The following is a 13,970-nucleotide window of genomic DNA, read 5'->3' as shown; positions in this document are numbered from 1 at the left end:
ACCCCATAATGAGCCCTAAAACATTGTCCTAAAAAATGAAATATTGTACCACACAGACCTCTAGGACCAGTGTTGTCCAGTACAATGAGAGCGGCTGTTAGTGAAGGATACAGTTCTCGTCTCCGTCTGTGTTGCGTGGCGGCCCCGGCATGTTGAGCAGCACCAGACGAGCATCATGGGACTTGTTGACGATCACCTCGTTCAGCTTCACTGCCGTGTGCATCCGCCGCACATTGGACTGGTCCCTGGGACACAACCACATACAGATGTTACAAATGCAATCCAGAACATTCAATGATTTAAAGGGATCGTTCACCCAAATTACACATTGGTTTCCTTACCCCGTATGCAGTCCATGGACAACGTATGACAGCAATCCAGTTTCCCTGGCTCTGTTTCCACATGCTCACGTCATGGGACCGATATTATAATTTTTCACTAATCGTGTCCAAATCTTCCGAAAGTATCTACAATTGATTTTGAACCTCAAAAAAGTACCTTATAGAAGTTTTGAACATGATGCGCAAAAAATGTGAATATTGGTCCCATGATTTTAATGGGATTTGTGCCACAAATGCTAAAACGTTAGTATGTGGAAACGGTGCCAAGGAAACTATACCAAAGCATGGATTGCTGTCATACCTTGTACATAGACTGCTTACAGGGTAAGAAATCCAATATGTAATTTTGTAATTTGGGGGAACTATCCCTTTAACAATGCCGTGGAATAATGTTCAGATATCCAACAGTGGACAGTATGAACCAACTCAGTCATAAAGCAGAAAGACATCAAGTGCAGTCCACATACCAAAGCACACCCCACCCCGCCATCCAATCCATTGCATGGAATTTACAGACTCCAAGTGATCAGAATAACATATCACTAAAAGGAATTTACAGACAGAGTGATCAGATTAACATATCACTAAAAGGAATTTACAGACAGAGTGATCAGATTAACATATTACTCACAGGAATTTACAGACTCCGAGTGATCAGAATAACATATCATTAAAAGGAATTTACAGACAGAGTGTTCAGAATAACACATCACTCAAAGGATGAAGCATTCTCTGTCTGCAAGAGGAGATGAGGAGGAGAGAGTGAAGAAGGAAGACTAGCGAGAGTGGAATACCTCAGATGGGGCCGAATGGAGATTTTCCTAACCACGTGAAAGGCCTGGCGGTTTTCCCAGTCAGATCATGTGTCTCAAGAAAAACTCCTGGCCTTCCAATAGACCAACAACAAGTGACTCACGGTTTGAGGCTCATGAGTTCTCTGAAGTTCTCTGGTGCGTTGTTCCTGTTCCTCCTCTCTGCCTCGTACTTCTCCTTGGTCCAGGTCATCTGGATCTTTTCAGCTACAGGCTCCACCACCTCCTCCTCCTCGTCTGAGTACAGGCTGCCCATACGGATCAGAGAGTGTCTGTCCTTTACCAGCTGGGCCTATAGGGGGCAGAGTGAAGGGGATACAATGTCCTCATGTCCATACTAGAGTGACTTGAAATGCATGGCCATACATTGCTTCATTTAATGCTAGTGTAGATACTCTAAATATACAAAAGTATGTGGACACCCCTTCAAATTAGTGGATTTGGCTATTTCAGCCACACCCGTTGTGGACAGTTGTGTAATCGAGCACACAGCCATGCAATCTCCATAGACAAACATTGACAGTAGAATGACCTTACTGAACAGCTCAGTTACTTTCAATGTGGCACCGTCATAGGATGCCACCTTTCCAACAAGTCAATCCACCCTGCTAGAGCTGCCCCGGTCAACTGTAAGTGGTGTTATTGTGAAGTGGAAACATCTAGGAGAAACAACGACTCAGCCGCGAAGTGGTAGGTCACACAAGCTCACAGAATGGGACCGCCGTCCTCGGTTGCAACTCTCACTACCGAGTTCCAAACTGCTTCTGGAAGCAACGTCAGCACAATAACTGTTTGTCGGGAGCTTCGTGAAATGGGTTTCCATGGCCGAGCAGCAGCACACAAGCCTAAGATCACCATGCGCAATGTCGAGCATCGGCTGGAGTGGTGTAAAGCTCACCGCCATTGGACTCTGGAGCAGTGGAAATGCGTTCTCTGGAGTGATGAATCACGCTTCACCATCGGGCAGTCCAACGGACTAATCTGGGTTTGGCGGATGCCAATGAGAATGCTACCTGCCCCAACTGTAAAGTTTGGTGGAGGAGGAATAATGGTCTGGGGTTGTTTTTCATGGTTTGGGCTGGGCCCCTTAGTTCCAGTGAAGGGAAATATTAATGCTACAGCATACAATGACATTCTAGATGATTCTGTGCTTCCAACTTTATGGCAACAGTTTGGGGAAGGCCCTTTCCTGTTTCAGCATGACAAAGCAAGGTCCTTACAGAAATGGTTTGTTGAGATCGGTGTGGAAGAACTTGACTGGCCTGTATAGAGCCCTGACCTCAACCCCATCGAACACCTTTGGGATGAATTGGAACGCCGACTCGCCCAACATCAGGCCTAATCGCCCAACATCAGTGCCCAACCTAACTAATGCTCGTGGCTGAATGGAAGTCCCCGCAGCAATGTGCCATCATCTAGTGGAAAGCCTTGCCAGAAGAGTGGAGACTGTTACAGCAGCAAAGGGGGGACCAACTCCATATTAATGCCCATGATTTTGCAATGAGATGTTCGACGAGCAGGTGTCCACATACTTTTGGTCATGTAGTGTATTGGTTCCCAGCCCCAGATTAAACCTACTACTGAGATAAATCACACTTTCAATGGAGATTCTCCAACTGAGCATGCTTAAATACAGAAGACATCTGGGTCTAGGAAGCCAACTCAATATGTCCTTCTCTGTGGTCCACAACTATTGTTATGTATGTTTGGTCTGACAGGTGTAATTCTGTGGATGTTTGTTGATGTGTAATATGTACCTCTCTTTCTCTCTCTGCGCTGGACAGCCTCATCTGTCTGAGCATCTGAGACCTCTGCTCCATCATCAGAGTCCTTTCATACGTGTAGGCCGAGATGTCGCTGTCATGCTGAAATTATTAACATGGTAGTATGTAAATACCTGACCTTTGAATACACGAAGGGGAGAGAAGTGATTTAAAAATTGAAACTCTTAGTTGGATTGCATGTTTGACTTCTGGTATGAGGGACTTCTCTCCCCATCTCCACCATAATGACATGATTAGATTTAAGGAGGTTCATCTCTGACCATCTCCACCATCATTACATAATTAGATTTAAGGAGAAACATCTCTCACCATCTCCACCATCATTACATAATTAGATTTAAGGAGGTTCATCTCTCACCGTCTCCACCATCATTACATAATTAGATTTAAGGAGGTTCATCTCTCACCATCTCCACCATCATTATATAAATTAGATTTAAGGAGGAACATCTCACACCGTCTCCACCATCATTACATAATTAGATTTAAGGAGGTTCATCTCTCACCGTCTCCACCATCATTACATAATTAGCTTTAAGGAGGAACATCTCACACCATTTCCACCACCTCCACCTCTGCCTCTATTCTCAGCTGGTACAGGAACGTAGCCAGGTCCTTCTTCATCTGAATACTGTTGTCATCCATCTGGGCCACAGTGAAGATACGCATCTTACACTTCCTCCAAACCTGAAACACACACCATGGTAAGAATGGAGTAGTCTAGCAGTTAAGAGCATTGGGCCAGTAACTGAAAGGTCTCTGGTTCGAATCCCTGAGCCGACTAGGTGAAAATCTACCGATGTGCCCTTGAGCAAGGCACTTAAACCTAATTGCTCCTGTAAGTCACTCTGGATAAGAGCGTCTGCTAAAATGTAAATGTAAATCCTTTTCTGACCAACAAATCCATTCTTCTTTAGTCTCTCTCAAGTCATGGTGGCCAACAGCAAATGCTCCCAGAGTTTCTGCATTGATGTGCGCTGGACTTTACCTTGTGCTGTTTGAGCAGGAAAGGTAGCAGCATGAGCATTCCTCCGTCATGGACGATCCACCACACATCGATGGTGCCGTCTGTGAAGCGTTCGTGGTTGCTGGGGAAGAAGGAAACGTTCTTGGGCACCATCAGAGCCAGGTGGGCTGCTGTGGTACAGCGGACTGTGTCTGTGAAACATAGAGATGGCCAATGTTCTCATGGAGAAACTGGGATGAGGTTATGGTTTGGAATGTTATTATGGGAACGGGTCAGATCCATGTGTAGGACCAGGCTAGTTTACAGTAAATCAGAGTCTTACTAATGAATGTCTTCCATGCGCGGGGGTCTTCACTTTGCCTCCATCCGTAGGGCCATCCCATCACCACTGTGTTGTGCTTCATGCCCCCCAGGCCACATGACTGGATCAGGTGGGCAATGCCCTCCCTCACCTTGGACGCCACAACCACCTGGCAGAATCCCTTCACCCGCTCGATCTCCATCATGTTCTTTACGGCCTGACGAGGTTGAGAGCAGACAATACAGGTAATCATAAAGCTGGTAATAAACTCACTTATTCTTATTGGCGCAGAGGAGACAACAGAAATTCGATCTCTTTCTTATAGCTTTATAAAGTGGAATGTATAACCTAGTGAGGAAGGTAACAGCCTTCAAACAATCCTGAACTGATTCAATATAGCTACAGTACGGCAAAATGTATTTTCCTTGTAGGCTATCGGAGAAATAAGTTACAGCTCTATCCCTACCTGTTCAGAGGCCTGTGTTTCTCCGTAGCTGTCCAGGAACTGTCCCTGGATGACAGAGCCCACTATGGTCAGGCCCTTCCCTGCCTTCAGCTGGGAGACAAAGGTCAACAGACGGGGATACTTCACATGGAGGTCCTCATCCAGCTTCAACAGCACCAGGACCTGGGGCCTGGAGAGTAGAGGGGCAAGAGTGACAAAGAACATGAGAATCTACCTGGAAGTACTAAAAAACAACTAAAAAACAACAGTAAAAACTGTAGAGTGAGAGAAAGTACAGAATGTATGAAGAGGAAGAGGTAGTTATGCATATCTGAAGTTGGAGATACCGGATATCTAAGACTATGGACGAGGAAGGATATTTACCTCCAGTTTTTAGTGTGAGGTGGTCCATGCTCCAGCCGTAGCAGAGAGTAGCGCGCAGCACTGAGGGACAAACCTCGTATCCCATCTCCCCACTCCTTCTCCGCTCTGAGAGAGAGACAGAGAGAGTGACAGCATCAGAATATATACTCTGGCCTAAATAGCTAACTCATACAGTGACCCAATGATATACAATTATGATATGAGACGGGTAAGAGTCCAGACATACCCCTGGTACTCAATGTACTTGTAGATCATGCCAGCGATGCACATGGCCACGATGGCATAATACCAGGAGGAGATGAACATCAGAGCCAGACACATACTCATACCCAGAAAAGACAGAGCCCTGTGGGGGAAACAGATATACAGTAGTACTCTTTATACTATACTATTGGACGCATGAAAGGAGCTGCACCAGTTGTGGTCGTTCCAAAAAGCACCCACAGACCTTACAAAGCTCAGTACCCTCTTAGCAAAGAAGCCAAAAAGGGTATCATTCCCATAGTGCATTAGTTGAAAGAGGCACTCTGGTTCTCTGCCCGAATTCGCCCTGTAACACACCAATTTTACCTGTTAGGAAACCATCTGGTGAATATCGTTTTATGCCAGACAGAATAGTAAACGATGCTGTACATGCTAGAGCACCCCTGGTGCCTAACACTGTTACCATTTTATCCCAGGTGCCTCCAGGTAGTTTGTTTTTTAGTAATTGATTTAGCTCATGCTTTCTTTCTTTTCTCTTCTCTTCTTTTGTTGATCCTGGAGGGAGTGTTTTGGTTCAGTATGTTGACCATTTGTTGGTTTGCTCACAATCTGAGGAGATATGTCACGAGGACACTCAGGAATTGTCGATTTTTTTGGGCAGAAAATGGTCATAAAGTTTCCCCCAGTAAGATTCAATTATGCCGGTTAAATATTTGGGTCATGACATTACTTCTGAGGGTCGCACCCTCTCCAAAGATAGATTAGAGGCAATTAATAAGTTAAACCGCTGCAGGATTGTATTTATGGGAGAAAGATGGAGGCGAGTGAAGCTGTGGTCTAGACTGGTGAGATGTTCTGATATTGTGGCAATGTCTCCTCTAACCGTACATGTGCCCCATGTGGTGGAGGCAATTATTAAACAGGCAAAAACGGCTCATTTGATGCCTGCGAGACTGCTAGACTATCAGAACATTCTTAACCCTTCAACTCTTCTCCCTGCAGCAGATACCAGTGAAGACCATGACTGTGATTTAGCTATTGAAGCTGACTGTAGCCCTAGGTTGGACTTGAGAGACACCCCATTAGACAATCCAGACTTTTAGTTTTTTGTAGATGGGTCTGCCCAGAGAAATGAAAAATGGAATCAATTAGTTGGTTATGCTGTTGTGACAGTTTTGGAAACTGTGGAAAGTGCGCGACTCCCATGACACGTATCTGCCCAGGCAGCAGAACTATTTGGCTTGACTAGAGCTTATATTTTGGGAAAGGAATGCTCTGTTAACATTTACACTGATAGTAGATCTGAATTCGGTGTTGTGCATGATTTTGGAACATTGTGGAGGAATAGAGGCGGTCCAGCTGCACTCCAGCTGTTCCTCTGGGGAACACTAAGGCTGACCGCGCAGCTAAATTGGCTGATTACTCTTGGTGGAGCAGACCAGCCATGCCCCGTTGTACTTTCCAATTCCTTGCCAAATTGGCACATGGTCAAGACCAGATCCCAGCAGCATACCACCCTGCATCCCACTGCTGGCTTGTTTCTGAAACTAAGCAGGGTTGGTCCTGGTCAGTCCCTGGAAGGGAGACCAGATGCTGCTGGAAGTGGTGTTGGGAGGCCATTAGGAGGCACTCTTTCCTCTGGTCTAAAAAATATCCCAATGCCCCATGGCAGTGATTGGGGACACTGCCCTGTGTAGGGTGCTGTCTTTCAGATGGGATGTTAAACAGGTCTCCTGACTCTCTGAGGTCATTAAAGATCCCATTGCACTTATCGTAAGAGTAGGGGTGTTCACCCCGGTGTCCTGGCTAAATTCCCAATCTGGCCCTCATACCATCACGGCCACCTAATCATCCCCAGTTTACAATTGGCTCATCTCGCCCCTGAAACTATTCCCCAGGTTGTTGCTGTAAATGAGAATGTGTTCTCAGTCAACTTACCTGGTAAAGTAATGGTTAAATAAATGTGACAATTTTCCGCATTTAACCCAACCCCTCTGAATCAGAGAGGTGCGGGGGGCTGACATTGGTGTACAGTAGGTTTTACTGTGCTTGCAGGACATTTCTCTGGTGGTGGTGGGGTTGTACAATGTTTGATTTGCATGACTAACAATGTTGAACCAAACTCTGAAAACAAAATTGTTTAAACTAATTGGTGAAACAAGCCTGACATGGGTAAAGGTGCTTCCATTGGCACTGAGTATGAGAGCCAGATCCCACACAGTCACTGGTCTCTCTCCACACGAGGTGCTGACTGGCCATCCCATGAGGATGACTAATGCACCTTTTCCCAAGAACAGGGTGTCCCTGCAAGGAATGGAGGAAGACATGGTTGAGAATTGTGTCACCCTTAACCTGTTTAGGATAGGGGGCAGTATTTTCACGGCCGGATAAAAAACGTACCCGATTTAATCTGGTTATTACTCCTGCCCAGAAACTAGAATATGCATATAATTATTTTATTTGGATAGAAAACACCCTAAAGTTTCTAAAACTGTTTGAATGGTGTCTGTGAGTATAACAGAACTCATATGGCAGGCCAAAACCTGAGAAGATTCCATACAGGAAGTGCCCTCTCTGACCATTTCTTGGCCTTCTATAGCCTCTTTATGGAAAATAGAGGATCTCTGCTGTAACGTGACATTTTCTAAGGCTCCCATAGGCTCTCAGAAGGCGCCAGAACGGGGAATGATGACTCTGCAGTCCCTTGGCGAAAAACAGTAGCGCATTTGGATAGTGGTCGATCTGAGAACAATGACACGGGTGCGCGCGTGAAGAGTCCATTTTCCATTTTCAGTGTTTGAACGAAAACAACGTCTCCCGGTCGGAATATTATCGCTATTTTACGAGAAAAATCGCATAAAAATTGATTTTAAACAGCGTTTGACATGCTTCGAAGTACGGTAATGGAATATTTGGAATTTTTTTGTCACGATACGCGCCGGCGCGTCACCCTTCGGATAGTGTCTTGAACGCAAGAACAAACGCAGCTATTTGGATATAACTATGGATTATTTGGAACCAAACCAACATTGGGTGTTGAAGTAGAAGTCCTGGGAGTGCATTCTGATGAAGAACAGCAAAGGTAATCCAATTTTTCTTATAGTAAATCTGAGTTTGGTGAGTGCCAAACTTGGTGGGTGTCAAAATAGCTAGCCATGATGGCCGGGCTATCTACTCAGAATATTGCAAAATGTGCTTTCACCGAAAAGCTACTTTAAAATCTGACATAGCGATTGCATAAAGGAGTTCTGTATCTATAATTCTTAAAATAATTGTTATGTTTTTTGTGAACGTTTATCGTGAGTAATTTAGTAAATCCACCGGAAGTTTCAGTGGGTATGCTAGTTCTGAACGTCACATGCTAATGTAAAAAGCTGGTTTTTGATATAAATATGAACTTGATTGAACAAAACATGCATGTATTGTATAACATAATGTGCTAGGAGTGTCATCTGATGAAGATCATCAAAGGTTAGTGCTGCATTTAGCTGTGGTTTTGGTTTTTGTGACATTATATGCTAGCTTGAAAAATGGGTGTGTGATTATTTCTGGTTGGGTACTCTCCTGACATAATCTAATGTTTTGCTTTCGTTGTAAAGCCTTTTTGAAATCGGACAATGTGGTTAGATAAAGGAGAGTCTTGTCTTTAAAATTGTGTAAAATAGTCATATGTTTGAAAAATTGAAGTTTTGGGATTTTTGAGGAGTTTGTAATTCGCGCCACACCCTATCATTGGATATTGGCGAGGTGTTCCGCTAGCGGAACATCTAGATGTAAGAGGTTAACAGTGTTCTTAAGATACCTTCACCCGGGGGAAAAGTGTCTTTGCTGATCTTGGCAGGTGGAGCTGAGCACTATTTCAACCCAGGTGATTTCGTGGTGGTCAAAGACTTCAGGAGAAAGATTTGGAAGGACCCCTGTTGGAGAGTGCCGTACCAAGTTCTTCTGACCACCTCCACTGTGGAAACCTGACAGAGAGTGAGATGAGTCCTGAGCCAAAGGGACCAACGCAGGCCCGGTGTAGTGGCCCAGAAGTAGATGGTCATTGGAGAAGGAAAACCCTGCTGGGCCCTCATAACCAAGAGGACTGATAGAATGGCCACTACCAAGTGTTCTGATGAGTATGACTGTCTAAAGGGTCTGGGAAATAAAGCCTCAGTGTTCTGATGAGTATGACTGTCATAAGGCTCTGGGAAATAAAGCCTCAGTGTCCTGATGAGTATGACTGTCTAAAGGGTCTGGGAAATAAAGCCTCAGTGTTCTGATGAGTATGACTGTCTTAAGGGCGCATTTAAGCTTTTTTGGAAGCTTTTAAAACAGCTTCCAATGCAAAATATCATACCGCGTTAAATCAAAGGCTTCGTTAAGAATTAATTTAAATGAAACAGCCACAATAGGGATGTCCCTCAGGGGAAACAACATCTTTAATATAGCAATACCCATAGGGAAAAGTATACCAATTTGGCCCAAACATTATGGTAAAAATACAAGGGAAAGAAATTCCTATGTTGGTGGATACGGGTGCTACTACCTCCACTTTTGGTAAAGGTACGGGACTTGACTTACCCCTAGCCAATAAAACTATAAATGCTTATGGGATTTCCTCCACCCTAGTAATACATTCTGAAACAAAATCCATGCACTGTTCAATAGGACCAATGAATGTTGAACATGATTTTCTGTATTCACCCACTCAACCATTTAACTTGCTAGGTAGAGATTGTTAAATAAACTTAAGGCTACAATTTATTGTACTCCCGATGGAGTTTTTGTTGATATCACAAATGATGAGATATTAAACCAATGAGTAAGCAGGCAAATTGAACCACTCCCCAGGAGGAATGGGAGTCTGACTGCCTCCCAGTCTATTCCGTCTCAGGTACCAGAAACCTTATGGTCAGAACATTCCAATGACAGTGGACTGATAGGCAGTGCTAGCCCAGTTATAGTAACTGTTGATCCTAGAAAGAAACTCTAGTCTCGAGAGCTATCTTAAAAAGGAAGCTCCCTCCAAAGTGTCTCTCCCCTTCTGAATTGGCCGATGTATTTTATAATTTCGGCGCATTACATATTCCTCTCAAAATAATAGACATTTAATGAGCGTGAAGCAGAGAGTGAATATCCAACAGAAATGGGTAATAAATATAGAGTAACATTGTTAGGGTAGACTAAAATGCACACAATGCCTTCCAATAAGGAGAAAGTTATCATGTTTGTTTTGTTTGTTTTTTAAACCTTACAATAGGGGTAAAAGCAGAGCATTGTTTGAGAGTGATCCGTGTGTATTAGCAGTAGTGATTGACAGGGTTTTTCCTATTGGGAAGAGTAGAAGGGTCCTATTTGAAGGAAACCGATATGGAGACTAGCATAGGTAAATAAAGACAGTCATAGGTATGAATAATTGAATAAGATACATTTTTGACAATTTTCAATTATTATTAGTCAATTCGATAGTTTGAATATACCAGTGATTTAAATAAGAAGGTAATGTCATCTAAAACAAACTTTTTCCATTACGAGGAACACTGTCTGGAATTGGAGTAGATCCAAGTAAATGTTTTAGTACTGAATATTGAGCTGATAAGTCAGCACCAACTTTTTGAAGGCCCTGGAGGATTTGTTAAACAACAGGTTTTATATTTTGACTAGTTGATGTCCCAGGGACAGTTAGTACAGAACAGGTCAATGCATCCTGATTGTGGTAAGAGCTATGGAAACAATGATTACACATTTAGAGATTTATTTACCTCTGGGTCTACAGATCCCTTGTGTATGTGTGTGTATTTTAGATTTTACAACCCAGAGTGAAGGGGTTTGAAAGGATGAAGTGTCTGGTTTTATGTGTTGGATTCCACTTACTTTAATATATGTACTTTGATTGAACCTCATTTGATAGTTTACGCCATAATCTAATGCTTACCTTAAAATGTAACAATAATTATCACAAAGTGATAAAAGGAGGGATTGTGAGGGAAAATGTTGTTGTCTGAAGAGCTAGCATTGAATTGTAAACAGCATCTCCTCTCACTCTATCTTGGTTCGTGCAGGTGACTGTGACCTTCTTCTCAGACCAATTGGCAGAATGCCCAGAACATTGTTCTGGGAACCAAAAGGAGTATCTCAGTTTCAAGGTCCCAGCTTTGACAGAAGAAGCCTCGTCAGTCACATGCAGGAACCAATGTTAATAATGAATAATGTAAATCATGCTTATATGACTTGTTTGTATAGCACTATAAAAGGACTGAGAGGGAAAGCCCTTTTCAGAGTTTTCATCAAAGTTGGATTGAGAATGTGAACCTCTCTGGTCATGATAATACAGATTTGATTCATTTACATTGAGTTTGAGAGGTGAATTTCCACGACAGGTGCTATACTTGTTCAGCTACTGAAGCTTATTACAGTGAAGTTCCTTCTTTCTAGGTTACCATCAGAACACCAGAGAACAAAATGTCTCTCTAGCTGGAGTCTGCATAAAGTCCTCCAGTCAGTCAACAGGATATTTTGATAAGCTTCCCAATATGTCACCTGAGAAAGCAAAGTAGATTATTCAAATGGAGTGAAAGTGTACCCAACACCCACGCATATACAAATGAGTGTTACATCGCTCACATACAGTATGCACGGATACACAGCCACGCACACCTGTACTGTACTTACCAGTGGTAATATTTAAACCTAGGCCTCCAGTTGGGTGTCCGTAGTAAAGTCTGCACAGCACAGGCTAAGTTCACAAACAGATAGCACATCAAGAAGAACCTGTAGGAAAAGAATCACACCAAAAAATGTAATTCAGTTCAAACCGATTTAGTCATTTAAATATTGATTTGGAATTCCAATATATTAATTTTGCAGTTATGTACTTGTTGCAGGATGTATAGGCCTGGTAGTCTGCTAAAATACATCTCAACTGATGGCAAAACACAGAAGCACTAGAAAGCGCACTAGGTCAGGGGTTCCCAAACTTTTTCACTCAGGCCCCCCTTCCAGCATTGAGGAACATCCCGCTCGCGTGCAACGTCTATTTCTATGGGCACAAGCACTGTTCATGACACAAACTGTTCACACCCCTCTTGTTGGTGTAGAGAATATTTTTCAGGTTTAAAGCTTATTTCCTTCAGTCCTATACATTATGCCATGTCTAATGTGTATTCATGTGATATTTGTGTGACTCGAACATTACTACAAAATCTATGGGCTAAAAAACCTAGCATAAAAACATTAGCTGAAATGGGCTAGTTGATCTGGACATTTCTGACACGTTATAAATATCTCTCTAAGATATGCAATGACTGACATGACAAGAGGAACTGATGATGCACTACCCTATTTCAAAATCTTACCTTGTGCTTTTTACTATTACAACTTTCAACAGTAAGTTAAAAGCCGGACTGAATTCCTTAATATATATATATATATGAGTGTTACATCGCTCATAAAAATATAAAAATATAAAAATAACTGGACCCACAGTTTGTGAACCACTGCACTTGGTGGCCTTCCACACAAAGCCACTTGTGCTGATTGTGTACAGAGTGCCTGGCTGGAATGAGGTGTTTCACTTGTGAAGTGGTTGTTAAAATGCAAGTGATTTGATTAAAGTATATTTTAGCAGACACTCTTAACCAGAGTGACTTACAGGAGCAATTAGGGTTAAGTACCTTGCTCAAGGGCACATCAACAAATTATTTACCTAGTCTGCTCAGGGATTTGAACCAGCAACCTTTCAGTTACAGCCCCGCTAGGCTACCTGCCGCCCAAACTACTCCTCGGAGGACCATAATGTTTTTTAAACATCTGTGAGATGTTTATGGTTTAAAATGGTTTATTAACAGTGTTTGAGAAGGGAAGTAGAGTCATCAAGAGTCTGTTTTCTCCCATGTAAGCTACATGACTTTGGTTCAGCAATTCATTTTTTATTTTTAAATTGTATTTTTTACCCCTTTTTCTCCCCAATTTTGTGGTATCCAATTGGTAGTTACAGTCTTGTCTCATCGCTGTAACTCCCTGTACGGACTCCGGAGAGGCGAAGGTCGAGAGCCATGCGTCCTCCGAAACACAACCCAACCAAGCCGCACTGCTTCTTGACACAATGCCCACTTAACCTGGAAGCCAGCCGCACTAATGTGTCAGAGGAAACACCGTACACCTGGCGACTGTGTCAGCATGCACTGCGTCCGGCCCGCCACAGGAGTCGCTAGTGCGCAATGGGACAAGGACATCCCTGCCGGCCAAACCCTCCCCTAAACCGGACAATGCTGGGCCAATTGTGTGCCGCCCCATGGGTCTCCCGGTCACAGCCGGCTGCGACCTAGAATCTCTCGTGGCACAGCTAGCACTGCGATGCAGTGCCTTAGACTTCTGCGCCACTCGGGAGGCCCAAAGTTCAGCAAGTTCACCTAACAGACCATTATATGATTTGAAATAATCCCTATTTGCCTGCTTTTAAATAATCATGTTTGATGTGTGCATGTCTGCGTGCATGTGTGTGTGTTTAGTCTGTTTCGTGCATGTGTGTGTGTGTGTGAGACTCACATGGAGAGGATAGGGGCCACCATGTCCAGAGAGGCTATGAGGATGCCAAGCTCAGCGATGAGCCCTGTCAGTAACAGTGCCCAGGTTGGCTCCCCATTGGCCTTGCCATGACCAAACACCTGCACCAGGAAATACAAAAATATACACTTTATAAATACATTCTTTTTTTTGTGATGGTTTGTTTTTTATTTGTTTTGTTT

The 13,970-nt window shown here is 43.4% G+C and overlaps 1 protein-coding gene across 1 annotated transcript in view; it reads right to left on the bottom strand.

The window, feature by feature from the left end:
* The window catches only part of LOC106562414 (solute carrier family 12 member 4-like), a 49,550-nt gene that overhangs the window by 1,671 nt on the left and 33,909 nt on the right, over nucleotides 1-13,970 (bottom strand). The window contains exons 13-23 of the mRNA XM_014127285.3: nucleotides 13,771-13,889; nucleotides 11,896-11,994; nucleotides 5,261-5,380; nucleotides 5,035-5,139; nucleotides 4,672-4,840; nucleotides 4,227-4,422; nucleotides 3,926-4,095; nucleotides 3,493-3,624; nucleotides 2,911-3,018; nucleotides 1,258-1,445; nucleotides 112-245 (exon numbers count right to left, since the gene is read on the bottom strand). Of these exons, the coding sequence (XP_013982760.1) occupies nucleotides 112-245; nucleotides 1,258-1,445; nucleotides 2,911-3,018; nucleotides 3,493-3,624; nucleotides 3,926-4,095; nucleotides 4,227-4,422; nucleotides 4,672-4,840; nucleotides 5,035-5,139; nucleotides 5,261-5,380; nucleotides 11,896-11,994; nucleotides 13,771-13,889 (1,540 nt within the window). The remainder of the gene's footprint in view (nucleotides 1-111; nucleotides 246-1,257; nucleotides 1,446-2,910; nucleotides 3,019-3,492; nucleotides 3,625-3,925; nucleotides 4,096-4,226; nucleotides 4,423-4,671; nucleotides 4,841-5,034; nucleotides 5,140-5,260; nucleotides 5,381-11,895; nucleotides 11,995-13,770; nucleotides 13,890-13,970) is intronic.

The sequence above is a fragment of the Salmo salar genome, chromosome 11 (genome assembly GCF_965601325.2).
Source record: "Salmo salar chromosome 11, fSalSal1, whole genome shotgun sequence".
Taxonomy (NCBI): Eukaryota; Metazoa; Chordata; class Actinopteri; order Salmoniformes; family Salmonidae; genus Salmo; species Salmo salar.
Note: the sequence above shows the minus strand (reverse complement) of the source record. Positions and strands in the feature narration are given on the sequence as shown.